The 18,325-nt window shown below is 39.6% G+C and overlaps 1 protein-coding gene and 1 pseudogene across 1 annotated transcript in view; one reads left to right on the top strand and one right to left on the bottom strand.

The window, feature by feature from the left end:
• SH3YL1 (SH3 and SYLF domain containing 1) overlaps positions 1 to 18,325 on the top strand; it is a 39,437-nt gene that overhangs the window by 6,631 nt on the left and 14,481 nt on the right. The window contains exons 2-5 of the mRNA XM_008049813.1: positions 9,118 to 9,230; positions 10,113 to 10,241; positions 12,495 to 12,663; positions 13,363 to 13,441. Of these exons, the coding sequence (XP_008048004.1) occupies positions 9,118 to 9,230; positions 10,113 to 10,241; positions 12,495 to 12,663; positions 13,363 to 13,441 (490 nt within the window). The remainder of the gene's footprint in view (positions 1 to 9,117; positions 9,231 to 10,112; positions 10,242 to 12,494; positions 12,664 to 13,362; positions 13,442 to 18,325) is intronic.
• On the bottom strand, positions 15,275 to 15,772 carry LOC103251224 (annotated as a pseudogene).

The raw sequence follows: 18,325 nt of genomic DNA on the forward strand, positions 1-18,325 counted from the left end.
TGCCCAGGCGGGTCTCGAACCCTCGGGCTCAGGCAATTCACTCACCTCGGCCTCCCAAAGCGCGGGATTACAGGCTAAGCCACCAAGCACGGCCTCTTCCTCCTCCTTGCTTAACAGTTTAGTTTCCTCCTCTTCTTCCATGATATAAGTTTAGTTTAGGTGACTATCTTGAGGTCTGTCTTTTTTGTAACACACACATTTCTCTAAGCATTGCTCTAGCTGCATCCCGTAGTTTGGGTGTATTGTGCCTTCGTTTTCATTCATCTCAAAATATTATCTAATTTATCTTGTGATTTCTTCTTTAATCCATTTATTGTTCAGGATTATGTTGTTTAATTTCCACACATTTGTGAATTTCCCAAATTGATTTTGTCATTGATTTCAAATTCCATTCCATTGTGGTCAAAGAAAATACTTTTTTTGATTCCAATTCTCTTAAACTTATGGAGGCTTCTTTTATGGCCTTACATGTGGTCTCTTGTTTTGCGGAGTGTTCCATGTATACTTGAAAAGAATGTGGTCTGTGTTGGGCGACCTGCTGTCTAGGAGTCTGTCAGGTTTCTATGGCATATATGGTTGTTCAGTTTTCCTGATGATCTTATGATCATTATTAAAAGATCTGATTGTAAGATCTGATGATCTTATGATCATGATTAAAAGTAGTTTACTGACATCCGGCCATTATTGTTAAATTGTCAGTTTTTCCCTTCTGTCAGTTTTTGATTCATGCCATTTGGAATTTTTACATGCATATATAAATATATGTGCATTATTATATTCATAATTCTTATATCTTTTTGGCTGACGGACCTTTTATCATTTAAATAGTACCCTGTTTATTATCAGTAATATCTTTTTTGTTGTTTTAAAGTTCATTTCATGTTATATAACTATAATCCTTCCTGCTGTCTTTTGGTTACTGTCTGCATGACGTATCTTTTCCTGTCCTTTTACTGTCAATCTATTGGTAACTTTGAATCTGAAATGATTGAGAGAGCATGTCATTGGATATTGTTGTTTTTGTTGTTTTATTTGCCCTGACAATCTAAATGGGGATGTTTAAGTCGTTTACATTTACTGATATTATTGATATAGTTAGATTTGTGTCTACCATTTTACTTTTTTCTGTATAGCTCATGTCTTTTTTGTCGCTCTGTTTCTACCTTGCTAATTTTTTTACTTTTTTATTTTTGGAGACTGGATCTCTCTGTCACCCAGGCTAGAGTGCAGTGGTGTATTCTTGACTCACTGCAATATCCAACTCCTGATCTTAGGCAATCCTCCAGTGTTAGTCTCCTGAGCAGCTTGGACTACAGGTGTGTGCCACCACAGCTGGCCAATTTTTAATTTTTTCTTTGGTAGAAATGGGCTTTTGCTGTGTTGCCCAGGCTGGTCTTATACTTCTGACCTCAAACAATCCTCCTGCCCTAGACTCCCAAAGTGCTGGGATTACAGATGTGAACCCGGCCTGCGTTCTTTTCAATTAAGTGAACATTTTGTACTGTAGCATTTTAATTCCTAATTATTTAACTTTATTTTTGAGTCATTTTCTTAGTGGCTGCTCTCAAACTTAAATATGTTTTATCAGAAACTATTTAAAGTTTATTCCAACCTGATTCAATGGAATACAAAAACATAACTGTCATGTAGTTCTAGTCCCTTTTTTTACTTTGTTGTGCTATTACTGTTATATACATTATAGCTATAAAGTTAATAATTCATGATTATGGTTAATGATTTATATGATTGTGTGTCTTTTGGAGAAACTCAGAGAAGAATTGATAGCAAGTATTTATTCGCTGAGCTTGTTATATTAACCTTCTTATTTACCATGTCTAGTTCTCTTCATTTGTTCCTGTGAAGTCATGTATCACTTCCTTATTCCAAGACAACTTTGCTCCCACTTGACTCCTTTGTACTATTATCAAGTAATTACATTTCTGTATATTACAGACCTGATAATACCATTATATACATATTTTTTTTTTAAAACCTTCATTTTTAAGTCAGGTAAGAGGCTGGGTATGGTGACTCACACTTATAATCCCAGCACTTTGGAAGGCTGAGGCAGGAAGATTGCTTGAGCACAGGAGTTCAAGACCAGCCTGGACAACATAGTGAGACCTCGTCTCTAAAAAAAAAAAAAAAAATTCAAAAACTTAGCTGGGTGTGGTGGCATGTACCTGTAGTCCCAGCTACTTGGGAGGCTGAGGTCAAAGGAGCACCAGAGCCTAGGAGGTTAAGGCTGTGGTGAGCTGTGAATGTGCCACTTCGTCCCAGTCTGGGTGACAGAATGAGACCACAACTCAAAAAATAAAATAAAATAAAAGTTATATCATGTATACTATTATTTATAACTATATAGTTATTTTTATTGGTAATAGTTTTTATGTGAATTTGAGTTACTGCTTAGTCACCTGCTTTTAGCCTGAAGAACTTTCTTTAGCATTCCTTGTAAAGTGGATTGACTAGCAACAAATCAAATTCTCTCAGCTTTTTTTAAATCTGAGAATGTCTCTATTTTCACCTTCATTCTTGAAAGATAAATTTGCTGAATACGAGATTCTAGAATGGCCTTTCCTTCTTTCAGCACTTTGATTTGTCATCCCATTGCTTTCTAGTGTCAATTGTTTCTGAATAGAAATCAGCTATTAATCTAATTGGGGTTCCTTTTGTGCATTGAGTCAATTTTCTCTTGTTTCTTTCAAGGTTTTCTCTTTGTGTTTCAACTTTTTTCACAATTATATATCTACTCATTTGTCCTACTCAGAATTTGTGGAGCTTCTGGACTATAGATTGATATTTTTCACTAAGGTCTCTGTGCCCTTACTCTGGAGCTGGAGGCTGGGGCAGTGGCTGGTTCTCTTGGGGCAACACCCCTACAGCATGGGGGATGGGGTAATGGCCTAGGTCTTCTTGACTTGTCTCTCCCAGGATGGAGCTTTAAGCAGCTTTTGCAGAGCGAGTTGGGGCAGGAGTGAGTGGGGCTCTGGTATTCTTGGACTGTTGCTCCTGGGTGGCGCATCCTCTTATATGTAGGGGCTGGGTGGAGGATGGTGGCTCCAGGCCTCTCAGCTGCTCCAGCTTGGAATGGAGCTTCTGCATCATGGAGCTGAGGAAAGAGAAATGCTCTCTGTAGTCCCCCTGATGGAGACACTGCTTCCCTAATGTGGGGCTGGGCAGAAAGCCCCAAACTCTTGTACCCCCATCTCCTCCAGTGGAGACACTGCCTTCCTACCTGGGTCTGGGGCAGAAAGCCCTGAGCTCTTGCACTCCCTGTCTCCTGCGGTCTCCTCTGGAGCTCTTGCACCCTCATGTCCTCTGGTAGAGACACTGCCTATCTCACCCGGGCAGAGGCAGAAAGCCCTGAGCTCTTGCACTCCTGTCTCCCAACTGGCCGACCTACAGGGGCTGGTTGTGGCTCATTGTTACCAAATTTTGCTGTCCCTACCAAGATGTAATATAATCACTGAATTTAGCTTTTACATTTTCTTCATTTGCTATGTGCCCTTAGGACAATTTTTAGAGATGTTAATTTTTAAAATAATTTTTAGCAGCCACGGTCATTTTGCTGGAGAGAGGGTCTGTCACCTCTTTCTGCCACCATTCCAACTGTCACTCTCCCACTAAGCTTGCCTTAAATTAGTTTTTTGTTTTTTTTTTTTGGAGTTGGAGTTGGAGTCTCACTCGGTCGCCCAGACTGGAGTGCAGTGGCTGATCCCGGCCACCGCAGCCTCGCCCGCTGGGCTCCGGCAGTCCTTCCGCCTCAGCCTTCCGAGTTGCCGGAATTACAGGCATGCGCTACCACACCCAGCTGATTTTTTGATTTATTGTAGAGATGAGGTCTAAATTAGTTTTTACCTGCTCCATCACCCTTTTAATCTTTCCATGGCTTCTGGTTTGTAGACACATTATATAGTAGGATGGAGGTTTTACCTTAATTGTCCGATTTTAGCTCTTAATATTCATAGGACATTGAGCAAAGTGTGTCATCTTCCTGAATCAAATCTATTTTAAAAAAATAACTTGGAGATGATTTCCAAGTCCGCCTCCCCCTTCTCACATTTGTAACTGTCAACACTTGCCTGTTCTGGGCTGAGGTTTGTGGTTAAGTGAGTTTTGTGCCTAAGTCAGTCTTTGTTTTCCTCCAAACATCTACCAGACCTTCCTGTGAATATATTCAAGCCAGTGAAAATCTCAAGTTTACTCTAGGTTCCTCATCTGTTCTACAGAAAACTATGTGAGTGTTACAGAAAATTATGTGAGTGCTATTTTCTCAATTATTTCTGTAGCTATTGAAGAATATTTGGGGAGATGACAATTCATTTCTTGCAATGCATGCTTTAGCTCATTAGGGCTTCATTCTCTTCGAGAATCCTGGTAGAGAAAGACTGCAATCTCAATTTTGTGTTCTTAGTGCCCTGTTCTTAAGGGTTAGTTTTTTTAAGTGACAAGATCTAGTTGTTATAAGGAATGCTGCTTACCAGCAACTGCAGCCCAGGCTGGTCCTGATAAGCTTATTGAATGTTGCAGTGGCTTCACTGAGGGTTGTCAGACTCATTCTTCCAGGGGCATAAGTACAAGTGATCCCCTGAGCTTAGCCAGAAGATTAAGATTGGGTTAATTTATGTTTTTCAATCTTAACCTTTAGACTCCCAAATTCTACAGGGTGGGGACTATATAATGTCTTCCTTGGTTCTGGGAATATCACAGGTGGTAATACCTATAGGTGCTAAAGTAGGAATGAATGCCTGTATCTGAATGAATGAATAGGGGTCAGCTGGGGGGTATTACTGTGACAAGGAGAGAAATACTTGTAAAAAGAGTTGAGATTGTGAGAAGTGAAGGCTTGAAAGTCAGTGGTGTAAGGAAAGATTGCACTAAGGCTTGTTTTAAATACTGTAAATGGTTTCTTTTTGGGCAGCGGTTGTAGTAAAGCCCAAAGCTCTGAAAACCCTGATACATGGCTTGTCTTCAGACGTAGTTCTTTGCTGTATCCCCATAGCCAGACCTCACACTGGGCCATCAAGCCTGATCAATCCTGCTTTCACTCAAGATTAGAATTTGAAAAACAAAAAAAGAAAGACTGCTTGTTTCAGGGAGAATTTGGATGGGCTCTTCAACGAAGAGGAACTGTTCTGGGCTTAAGTTGAAGAGAAATTATTGTTAGAAATCATAGTACACTCCCTAAGTCCCCTAAGATTGACGCATAGGGAGGGGTCTGTTGGTGTGAGGAATGGAAGATGTTTTGGGAGGGACACCCCGCCTAAATTTGGTTTGCATGTTGTGAACATGCGCCTAAATTTGTGAACCCCGCCTAAATTTGGTTTGCATGTTGCCTCACACACGGAGAGGGAATGAAAAAGCTTATTACCCACATCATGAGGTTTTGGGGGAGAGTGGAGCAGGCTTCCAGGCAGGCCTACGAATGGCTCGAAAGAATGGGGAGCCAGATGAGGGAGCCCCAGATTTTGTATCGGGTTACCCAGGGTGGTGGGGCTTGAAGACTGTCAACAAACATCAAAAATAGGGTAAGACTCCTTCTTACAGTATGATAGTATCAGATGTGAAGCGAAAGATGGGGTTCAGGAGATGCAGTTTTGGAGAAGAGAAGACCGGTGGCTCTGGAAACACTTCCCTCCCCCAGCTTGTCCTGCATGGTCATTGTGATTTACGAATTCTTGCATCTTATGGTTAGGCTTTATTTTTAATTGTATTTTTATTGATATATAATAGATTACCTACTTTCTAAGTACTTGTGACAATTTAATACATTCATATAATTTGTAAAGATCAAATCAGTGTAATGGGGATATTTGTAACTTAAGTATTTGTCTTTATGCTAGAAGCATTCAAATTATTTTCTTCTAGCTATTTTGAAATATTCAAAAGATTATTGTATATTATAGTAACACTACTATCTGTCAAACACTAGATCTAATTTCTTCTTTTTTTTTTTTAAAGCAGGATTTATTGAAAGGACAGAAAAACTCAAACAGTGGGAGGGACCCAAGGGTATTGCCCAGATCTAACTTCTATCAAACTGTAATATAGTTTAAGTTTCAATGCAGACTTTTAAGGAGGCTTTTGTCAAATTCTCAGATGGCTTTCTCATACTGTTCCAGTGTGTTGCTCAACTGCTCCAGTTTTCTTGCAAGAAATCTGTTTTGCTCTTTCTGCTAATTTGTGGAGATAAACCTAGAGCTGTTGATGTTCATAAGCTCAGCAAGGTGTTTACAAGCTTTTGAACTGGTTCTCTGTCTAATTAGCAGCATTGCCAAAGAATACAGGATTATCTTGCTCTTATTTTGAAAGAAAGTAATAGAAATCAGACAAAAATATTACAAGACCAATTTTTTTCCCCTTAGCTGCCTCTTATAGTTTTGCCTTACTTAACTGTACTAAATCTGCCAAGCAGAAGAACATAACAGCTAGAGCACTATAAGGTCATGGGTAGAAATTTTATTTTCTGAATGTGTATGTGTCAAGCATTATGCAAGACAACTTTGTTATCTAAAAATGCATGTAAGATATAGGTTGTAGCCGGGTTCGATGGCTCAGCCTGTAATCCCACGCTTTGGGAAGCTGAGGTGAGTGGATTGCTTGAGCCTGCAGGTTCGAGACCCGCCTGGGCAACTTGGCGAGATCTCATCTCTACAATAAATCAAAAAATTAGCCGGGTGTGGTAGCATGCACCTGTAGTTTCAGCTACTTGGAAGGCTGAGGCGGAAGGATCGCTGGAGACCAGCAGGTCGAGGCCGGCCACTGCACTCCAGTCTGGGCGACAGAGTGAGACTCCAACTCAAAAAAAAAAAAAAAAAGATATAGGTTGTACAATCATTGGCAAAGGGCTTACTTTGCATTAAAAAACTAAATAATGCGGTGTCATTCAGCATCATAATCCTCAGAAACTGTCCATATATCTAATAAAATAAACAGTTGACAGGAGTCAAGGTGAAGCATTTTGTGTGGGCCAGCTATCTGATATATTTAGCTTGTCTTAAGGATCTTGAGTGTATTTTTTTCACAAAATGATTCAAATTAAACTTTTTTTTTTTTTTGAGTTGGAGTCTCACTCTGTCGCCCAGACTGGAGTGCAGTGGCCGGCCTCGACCTGCTGGTCTCCAGCGATCCTTCCGCCTCAGCCTTCCAAGTAGCTGAAACTACAGGTGCATGCTACCACACCCGGCTAATTTTTTGATTTATTGCAGAGATGAGGTCTCGCCAAGTTGCCCAGGCAGGTCTCGAACCCGGGGTCTCAGGCAGTCCACTCACCTCAGCCTCCCAAAGTTCTGGGATTACAGGCTGAGCCACTGAGCCCGCCCAACTTAAACTTTTATTATGAACCTACTTTTATCACAAAGCCCCTTTCAGGTGTTATCCCACTCAGTATTAACAGGATTTTTCTGTAGGTCAGATGAAAACATTAATCTGAAAACACTCAAAAAGATGTAAAAATTGCTCAAATTAAGACATTTTAAACATAAGTCTGCTTAACCTTTGTATGTTTTATTGAGGTGTGATAAATATGCCACTTTGCAAACGATTTCAATTCATTCTTAAACAATCTTATACATGTAGTTACTATCATTACACCCATTTTACAGAAAAGAAAACTGAGGCTTTGGGCAAATCAGTAATTTGCCCAGGACCATACAGCACACAAGATGCAGCAGTAGAGTTTACATCCGAACAATTTCAACTTTAAGCCCCAGTTCTTAGCCCCATGCCATCGCACCTTCAATTTTCCAGGTACACCTAGCATGTATATCTGATCCTCACAATGGTTCTGTGGGGTGTAGGTCCTAGTCTATAGATTTTATTTTATTTCATAATTCTATTCTATTCTATCCTACCTTATCCTATCCTATTCATGACAGGGTATTTCTCTGTCACCCAGGCTCAAGTGCAGTGGCATGATCTTGGCTCACTGCAGCCTCAGCCTCCTAGGCTCAAGAAATTCTCCTGTCTCAGCCTCCCTAGTAGCTGGGACTACGGGTGTGTGCCACCATGTCTGGCAAATTTTTTAATTTTTTTGTAGAGATGGGGTTCTCTATGTTGCTCAGGCTGGCCTGCTATGTAGATTTTAAATAGGGAAAAGTCAGAGATCCAAAGGCTAGTTAAAATATTCCAAGTCACACAGCAATGGAAAAGAGGAGCTGGGGTGGACACTTGGGTCTCCACAACCAGGGGCTGCCCTGGCCTGTGCTGCCTCTCATTTGATGGCTCATGTTATTTCTTACTTCTAACCTTGGGCTCCACAAATTTACCAGTGGCGTTGAATTTGAGAAACAAGTGCTTTCTCCATGTTGGCATGCCTTAAGCATTCAGTTGAATTTCATTGTAGGTTTTGCTTTTACTTAAAGGAAAATTAACTCATGGTAGTCGCATTACTAATAGAAACAAATTTGCTTTCTGGTGTGTTGAACTTCTGAGACCTGCAGTGCAGGGCCCAGGGTCCAGCTCCTAGTGGTGAACGTGCAGCCGGGTCAAGAGCATAAATGTAGAAAGTCTCCTGGGACCTTCAGCCCCATAGTCCCTAGTGCTGTGTTCTTTGGGTTCAGCTTTTGTGAAGCGTTTAGTTTGAGGAGGTAAGAGAGTGTGTTTGATCCTTCCCACCAACTTTGTTTGGTTAATTCTAGTCATCAGTAGGGAGTTTGCTTAGCCTCACTGAACCTACATTACCAGGTTTAGGAAGATTAAAGGAGATAATGAAGGTAAGCCTCATGTTATATGCTCAGTGGAGTTGTTATTACCTGTGGCAATACTGGCTTCTTATGTTATCAACTCAAATAAAAATATTGCTCTTTTTGCTTATTCCTTCTCTGTATTGAAATTTGCCACATTATGTATAGTATATTTGAGTTTTAACCAACATTTATTTTATTGTATATTTTATTTCATTATTTATTTATTTGTTGTTTATTTTTTTAAATAGAGATGAGGTCTCACCGTGTTGCCTAGGCTGGTCTCAAACTCTTGGGCTCAAGTGATCCTCCCACCTCGGCCTCCCAGAGTGCTGGCATTGTAGGTGTAAACTGTTGCACCCAGCCTCAACATATATTTTAAATGCTTTTGAGTCAACTATTTTTAAATAAATAGGTTTCTGTCTTTTAGGTATCGGATTTGGTAATAATCCTGAATTACGACAGAGCCGTAGAAGCTTTTGCAAAAGGCGGTAACCTAACACTTGGCGGGAATTTTACTGTGGCAGTTGGGCCCTTGGGAAGGTGAGTGCTGTAAAGCACTTTTTGAATAGATGTTAGGTAGTAAAGGTTTAGAGACAACGTATTTTATTTTGCACTAAGAGGGAACTTAAATTAAAATGAACAAATTTGTAATCTATGCATTCCCCAGAAGATTTGAGGTTATCACAAATAAGAAAGACGCAAACCGTAGCCAATCAGAAACCAGAATACACAAGAAAAAAATGAAATATTTTAGAAACATAGACCATTTTATCTGCTGAAATTCAACATAAAATTAAGCTTAAACTTTGAGGGAGCCAAAGCAAGTCAAATTTTATTAACTGATAAAAGTCAGCTTTGTTTAGGAAAAAAAGCTTTTTCTCAACTAACTCATAAAACTTAGAAGTTAATGTGTTTTATTGAACAATGTTTACAGTACTTACAAAGTGTATTTTTTTCTCTATTAATGAAATACTATTATAAGGTCCATTGTGCAATGTAGGAATACTTTATACTCACAGTAAAATCATCTAAAAATGTTTCTAGGCTCCATGAAAATGCTCAACGTAAAAAGAATCTAAATTCGTTGGCACTCTCAAGATGTGCTTTGCAGTTTTAAGAGAGGAAGACCCAGTAAGAAAAGTGTCAGCTTTACAAATTCTTCTCTTTTAACGTACTTATATAGTCTACATTGTATTTTTCTGTGGCACAGCCCTTCCTTATCATCACACGCTTACATAATAATTTTATGTAAATGTCCTTTCCCAGGGGACTGTCTTTCCTCTGGGTCACTTTAAAATATCTAGCTCAGGCCAACAGGAAGTAAAACAAAAAAACAGGTGAAGTCGGTGCAGCGCAGGATACTTCTGTTGGGCCAAACAAAAGTGCAGTGCTCGTCACATGATCATCTCTTGGGCTTTGCAGAAATCTAGAAGGAAACGTCGCCCTGAGGAGCTCTGCTGCAGTCTTCACGTACTGCAAATCAAGAGGACTCTTTGCTGGCATATCTTTAGAGGGGAGCTGTTTGATTGAAAGGAAAGAAACTAATCGAAAGTAAGTCCAAGCTGAAGTGATTTTTATTGATTTAAAGAAAGTATGATGAGAAAATAATACTTCAAATTTGATTTAGTTAACAGCACATTTGTATATTGTTTTTTGTACAACATGTAGCTTTAAGTGTATATTTTATGTTTATAAATTCAATATAAAAGTAAGAAACTGGCTGGGCTCTGTGGCTCAGCCTGTCATCCCAGCACTTTGAGAGACTGAGGTGAGTGGATTGCCTGAGCCCGCGTGTTCGAGACTAGCCTGGGCAACTTGGCGAGACCTCATCTCTACAATAAATCAAAAATTAGTCGGGCATGGTAGCACATGCCTGTAGTTCCAGCTTCTTGGAAGGCTGAGGTGAAAGGATCGCCAGAGCACAGCAGGTTGACGCTAGGGTGACTGTAAGTGCGCCACTGCACTCTAGCCTGGGCGATGGAGTAAGATTCCAACTCAAAAAAAAAGTAAGAAACCCAGAGAAAATTTAGGAAGAGAATGAAAAAGACTTTCTACCATTTAAAAAAAAAAGTAAGAAACCCAGAGAAAATTTAGGAAGAGAATGAAAAAGGCTTTCTACCATTTAAAAGACTAACAATTCACATTTTTTTTAGTGCCATCCACCATTTTCCTAAGCATAATTTTCTTTTTGCCATATATGATTGTAATCATAATGTAGTATATCCATTTGTAAATACTGTTTTTCCACTTGACATTATAACATAACTCATAAGCATAAATAATACTCTGTTGGTTAAGTGCATCATATTAAGTGTACTGGTGGAGGGCATGCCCGTTATAACTTGTGGGCCAGTCGAAATAGTTCCTCACTGTGAGAGGTTTCCTATAATTACACTCTGCCTTTATTTCCTCCATATCAAATAGAGACCAGTTTCAACTAAAAATATAGTTTGATTTTTTTTTTTTTTTAAAGAGGATTTGGAAGTATCCTAAGAGTTGAAGGAAAATTTCTTTAAACCGGCATCTGGCTAATTTTTCCCAAAGACATTTTTAGAAATCACCACCAAGGTATGTATAAAGGCCCAGGAGACAGAACTTAATCTGACAGAAGGACGTCCTCTAGAACTTGGCAGAAACTCTACCAATTGCAAGCCTAATAAGCTGAAACTGCTGATGGCTGACCATTTACCTTTACCATGTACAGCAGGCGGACCCACCCCTGTCAGACACACACACATCCATCTTTTACCATGCCAATTCACTCAGGAACTCAGTAGCACATGGTGTTCAATATAAACCACAAAAAGAAAGTAGAAGGAATGGGGGAACATAGAGTTTGTAGAACTCTTCATCTTCTACCATCCAAGAGTTGTTTTTACTCCTGGTTTATTATTTTGAGAAATATAACAAGAATGCTTTTAGAAACTTCTGGTTCTAGGCCTTTGGCAGACTTCCCTATTAAAGTTGAACTAAATCCTGGATAAACTAAAACAAACATACGCTTAATGAAATGCAGGACTTCCAAACTTTGGAAGGAAAATCTTTATTTAATTTTGATAAAAATAAATATTTTGATAAAAATAAATATTTTGAAATTACACAGCCGTATGTATTTTTGTAAGAAATAAAAAATAAAAACTTACAAGAATGTATGTACTTGCATATATATTTCTCTGTGTTTATATAGAAATGTTTATATATATATGCATGTATAAAGATCTGATAATACAGATGTGCTTTTTATATTAATAAAGGATACATATCATAAAATTCATGGTAGTTGCCTGTAGAGGTGAGCTTGTGGGGATGAATTTAAGAGTTGAGCAGGAGATGTTGCTTGTAGTTAGTGTTTTAAAAGTGGTCTCTATGAAATGCTATGAACAGCTGGGCTTGGTGGCTCAGCCTGTAATCTCGCGCCTTTGGGAGGCTGAGGAGAGTGGATTGCCTGACTCCGCAGGTTTGAGACCCGCCTGGGCAACTTGGCAAGACCTCATCTCTACAATAAATCAAAAACTAGCCAGGCGTCGTAGCGAGCACCTGTAATTCCGGCTACTCGAAAGGCTGAGGCGGAAGGATCGCCGGAGCCCAGTGGGTAGAGGCTGCGGTGGCTGGGAGCGGCCACTGTACTCCAGTCTGGACGACGGAGTGAAACTCCAACTCAAAAAAAAAAAAAAAAAAAGAAATGCTATAAACAAGTGATTATATATATGTGTGTATATATATATTTGTATGAGTGCATACTATGTTTAACTCTAGAAAAGATCTGTGAATACCAAAATGTTTCACATTTTGATTTTTTATTAGATTTTATTGTCAAGATGTTCGAGCTTATGACATTTTATTTGGAAATATACCACAGCCTGCTCAAGCAGAAGATCTTTATGGAATTCTTGATTCCTTTACTGAAAAGTATGAAAATGAAGGACAGCGAATCAATGCAAGAAAAGCAGCAAGGGAACAGAGGAAGCCTTCTGTACTGTTCGGTTTTATGTTTCTCTCAGTGGAAATAGGAAATGTCTTTCTATAGACTAGTCCACCCTTGATATCGGATTCTTATAGCCTGCTAAGCCTCCTTTGCAATTCCTTTTACTTAAAGTTCTTGTGAAAGTGCTATATTACCTTGATATTTCATCTGTACAAATTTCAGGGAAAAACATTTTTCTTCTGTGACTGCATTTCCCTAATGATAGAACTTTGTAATCTCAGTTAATAATATCAATAATACTTAGCACCTAATGTATGTCAGTCCTTGAAGTACCAAGGGTTTTGTGTACATTATTCCTTGAGTTCCACAACACCCTTTCAGAGTTGGCTTGATCTCTGTTGCACAATATGAAAACTGAAGTCCAAGGTTCAAGTTTGTTGTTGTCTCTCCCAGTTGCTTGCTAAGCCATCATCATACTTGCATCTCCTCAAGACCTTGCACAGGTTGTCACAGGTACCTGGGGGGAGGTAAACTTCTGGATATGAGAAGAACACACCCTGTCTACATCTAAATCTTGTCATCCTGTTTAGTAGCTTATGATGCAAAGGAGTACATGTGAGCTTTTGGGGTATCTAATTAAAAAGTATATAGGACAGAAGATTGCACTAAACTCATTAGAAGAAAAATGTGTTTTATGTGTCAAAACAGGGTTTTAAAATCATGTGCATTTATTTTTGTTCTTCCCAGGCTAAAGAATTACCTCCAAAGCCATTGTCAAGACCACAGCAGTCATCTACACCAGTCCAGCTGAATTCTGACTCTCAAAGTAAATATTTTTGTTGCAGTTCAAATACAATTAAGTAATTATTAAGTATTATTGTTAAGAAATCAAGATGCATTGCTATACTTTAGAGTCATATCGAAGAACTAATAGATATTTAAGAGAGAAAAAGAAATGCTCAGCCTCTTCGAAATATGTAAGACAAATTCTCACTGCTATAATTTGTAAAAACTTCTGTTCTCTTTCATAAGATGCTTTCTTAAATACAAAGATATTTATCTTTTAAATTTTTCTAGTTTATTTTCATTGTCACTTCTTCCAAAAACTCTTATCCTACTGATTTGAAATGGGAACAAAGTAAGTGTATTTTTTCTTGTAAACCTATAGGTTTACAATTCTGAATAGCAATTTTGTCATATGTTCTTGGAAGCTCAGGATTCCAAGGTAAGGTACCTTACCTTAAAGTAGTTTTTAAACTAGCTTAAATTTACGAAGCACCAGAGTTTGGACTTTACCTATCTTTCTTTCATTCATTTTTATTTTATGATAGTCACTCTTGGAATTGTTTTTCTTGTTTAGCAGTTACCATTAATTAGAAATATGTTAAAGTGGAATACTTTCATATAATGATAAACTATTATACAAGCGGTACTGTGCTTTGCCTCTGGGAGCACAAAAATGACTAACTTAGATCCTGCCTTTCATTGTAGGAGGAGAGATATGACATGTAGGAAAGTCACTGCCATTAGTGGAAGGAAGCATATGATGAGTTTTGGGGGGAGTAGAATAAATTCTAAAATCCTTCAGAGGTCAGGAAGCTTATCCTTAGCCTTTTCCTTAGTGTTCTGTATTTTCAGCCCAGACCCTTCATATTGATACTTGGCTATGCCTTTATCTTGACTACATTGACTCCACCCAGGAAGAGTCTCAGGAACTAGTCTGGTTCTTTCTTATTACCCACCCACCTCCCCTAACTTAGTCTAGCTCCTGTTTCTTGAGATCCTACATAGTCTGTTGCTGTTTCTTGTTCAGACAATTAATTTGCTCATACTTGTGTTTCCAGTGAGTAAGGAGATGAGAGCACTGAATCTGTTTTTATTGTAGATCTGCGTGATTATATAAAATTTGACCCAGCCGGGCTTGGTGGCTCAGCCTGTAATCCCACGCCTTTGGGAGGCTAAGGTGAGTGGATTGCCTGAGCCCGCGGCTTCGAGACCCGCCTGGGCAGCGAGACCTCATCTCTACAATAAATCAAAAAAATCAGCCAGGTGTGGTAGCGCATACCTGTAATTCCGGCTACTCGGAAGGCTGAGGCGGAAGGATCGCCGGAGCCCAGCAGGTCGAGGCTGCAGTGACTGGGAGCGGCCACTGCACTCCAGTCTGGGCGACAGAGTGAGACTCCAACTCAAAAAAAATAAAATAAAATTTGACCCATGTGTATGTCTTAAAATGTATAATGTTACTAAAATTTCCTCACTAAGAGAATGGATTTCTGTATTATGCATACATAAAAATCCTAATCCTCATATTATCAATTCCTGATACGTGTGGATCAAAAAACTACCGTGTCCCTTTCCTTAAGAAACTCCTTTCACGTAACAGTTGAAAAGCTCATATTTGTTTGTGTTGCATGATCCTCTTGAGCATCCATTTTAAAACCAGCCCCCATCCTGGGCCAGCCGTTGGTGTCTGTTTCCCACAACACTCTGTCTTCTCCTAAAACCTTCTCTGTAGAGAGGGATGATGCTCTTCCCATTTTGCACAATCACACTTGTTTGTCTTTGTGGTTTACATTTTTACCTGTTACATTTCTGTGAACTCCAGCTGCATTAATAATACATTCTTATGAACACTCTCCTTTTCCTTTGATTATTTTTATTTCATTTTTTTCTTTTTTTTTAATGGGAGAAGGAGCCAATAGCATGACTAGTCTTTATCGGAAAGAAGAAATGTTACAGCACATATTCAGATGTTAGTGCAAGGGCTCAATGGACCAGCTGAGGCGGCACCAGCTTGTAATGGGTTCCATAGCTAGGGCATCACTGGGGTCTCACCTTTGTGTAGCCAGAACCAGATGACGACACAGTTGTCCTCTTCACAGATGCAGCCCACTATTCGCTTGTTGGTGATAGAGGGGACTAAATTAGGGTCTTCCTTGGTGCCTGAAGCTGCCTTTGGTGGTAGTATATTGTATGGGTCCAGTCCTCTCGGTGCAGCCATCATGACCTCCCTCTCCAGTCCAGTCGCCTGCTCGTCATCAGTAGGAACACCACCTCCAGATGCTGTGCAGCGCACCCCAGCCACCCCATTAGGACTGCGGGCCTTCAGGGCCTGTGCAGCCAGCGCTTCAGCTACCCAAAGCAACCTTGAAGCCATCACACTCGTGACAAGCAGCAACACTTCCCCTCTTTTTTTTCGTATCCACACAGACTTTTCTCACGTGACATATCTCAAGTTTTGAGCACCAGTTTTTAATTCAATAAAAAGAAAACTTTAAGCTAGCATCTACTTTTTTACCTTTTATTTTAAATCTGACTTTTTCCCAAGTTCTTTATTAAAAAACCACATCTTTATTTTAAATTATTTACATACACACACACACACACATATAATTTTATAAAAACGCATATGTGGTTCAGACAAATGACTTTTGAGGAACATAATTTTTTTTTTTGAGTTGGAGTCTCACTCTGTCACCCGGACTGGAGTACAGTGGCCGTTCCTGGCCACCACAGCCTCGCCTGCTGGGCTCCGGTGATCCTTCCGCCTCAGCCTTTCAAGTAGCCGGAATTACGTAGAGATGAGGTCTCGCTGCCCAGGCGGGTCTCGAACCCACGGGCTCAGGCAATCCACTCACCTCAGCCTCCCAAAGGCGCGGGATTATAGGCTGAGCCACCGAGCCCGGCTGAGGAACATTATTTTTTTTCTTTGTTAAATTTCTCCCTTTCCCCCATTTCTCCTATATTTTAACTTACACAACACTCTCTTTCATCCTCATTCCAGGAAATCCATGCTTATATTATAAAGTATATGCTTCCACATTTTTTCTCCATTCTTGCATAGTCCTATACACAGCATGTACAAACACATACATGCACATGGGCAGAATATTTTGGTCTTGTCCTACAAAAATGCGATCGTATCATACTTTTTTGTGTTATTTATTTATTTCAATAGCTTTAGGGCTACAGATAGTTTTGGTTTGGGCTTTAAATGTACCCACCACCCCCACCTGTGCACGTCGTACCCGATAGGTGATTTTTGTCCCCTCCACCCTTTTCCCCTCCCCCTTCTGAGTTGCCAATGTCCATTACACTATTCTCTGTGCATTTGCAGATTCTTAGTTTTGCTTTCACTTATAAGTGACACCATGCAGTGTTTGTTTTTTTTTTCTCCTGAGTTAGTTCACTTAGGATGCTGTTCTCTAATTCCATCCAAGTTGCTGCAAAAGACATTATTTCATTCTTTTTGAGGACTAAATAGTATTCCGTGGTGTATAATACCATATTTTCATTATCCACTGACTGATTGGTGGGCATTTAGGCTGACTCCACATCTTTGGTATGGTGACTTGTGCTGTGATGAACATACAGGTGCAAGTGTCTTTGTTATATAGCAACCCTTGTTTTTTTGTTTTTTTGGGGTTTTTTTTTTGAGTTGGAGTCTTACTCTGTCGCCCAGATTGGAGTGCAGTGGCCGCTCCCAGCCACCACAGCCTTGACCTGCTGGGCTCCAGCGATCCTTCCGCCTTAGCCTTACAAGTAGCCGGAATTACAGGCACGCGCTACCACACCTGGCTGATTTTGTGATTTATTGTAGAGATGAGGTCTCGCTGCCCAGGCGGGTCTCGAATCCGTGGGCTCAGACAATCCACTCCCCTCAGCCTCCCAAAGGCGCGGGATTACAGACTGAGCCACCGAGCCCGGCTATAGCAACCTCTGTTTCTTTGGGTAGATGCCTTGTAGTGGCATTGCTAGATCAAATGGTAGATCTATTTTAGTTCTTTGAGACGTCTCCATGCTGATTTCCATAGAGGTTGTACTAATTTACACCCCTACCAACAGTGTAAGTGTTCCCTTTTCTCCACATCTGTGCCAGTATCTATTGTTTTTTGATTTTTTAATAATGGCCATTCTGACTGGTATAAGGTGGTCTTTCATGGTGGTTTTAATTTGCTTTTCCCTGATGATGAGTGATGTTGACCCTTCTTTCATGTGTGTTGACCATTTGCATGTCTTATTTTGAGGGCTGTCTCTCCCGTTTGCCCACCTTTTAATGGTTTGTTGTTGTTGTTGTTGTTTTCTTGCTGATTTGTATGAAATCTTTGTAGATTCTGGATATCAGTCCTTTGTCAAATTATAGTTTGCAAATATCTTCTCCCATTCTTTAGCTTGCCTATTTTCTCTGTTCTTTTTTTTTTTTTTTAATGCTATGCAGAAGCTTTTTAGTTTATGTCCCACTGGTTTATTTTTGTTTTTGTTATATTTGCTTTTGGGGTTTTAGCCATAAACTCTTGGCTTAGGCCGATGTCCATAAGCATTTTTCCGAGGTTTTATTCTAGGATTTTCATAGGTTCAGATCTGACATTTAAGTCTTCAATCCATCTTGAGTTATTTTTTTGTATATGGGGAGAGATAGGGATCAAGTTACATTTTTCTGGATGTAGCTATCCAATTTTCCCAGCGCCATTTGTTGAATAGGGTGTCCTTTCTCCTGTGTATATTTTTGATTTGTCAAAAGTCAGTTGGTTGTAACTATTTGGGTTTATTTCTGGATTCTCTGTTCTGTTCCATTGGTCCATGTGTCTGCTGTTGTACCAGTACCATGCTATTTTGATTACTACAGCCCTGTAGTATAGTTTGTAGTAGAAATTGAAGTCAGGTAATGTGATACCACCAGCTTCATTCTTTGACTATTCTGACTCTTTTT

Source organism: Carlito syrichta, unplaced genomic scaffold, assembly GCF_000164805.1.
Source record: "Carlito syrichta isolate Samal-C Ts95f unplaced genomic scaffold, Tarsius_syrichta-2.0.1 Scaffold137413, whole genome shotgun sequence".
Taxonomy (NCBI): domain Eukaryota; kingdom Metazoa; phylum Chordata; class Mammalia; order Primates; family Tarsiidae; genus Carlito; species Carlito syrichta.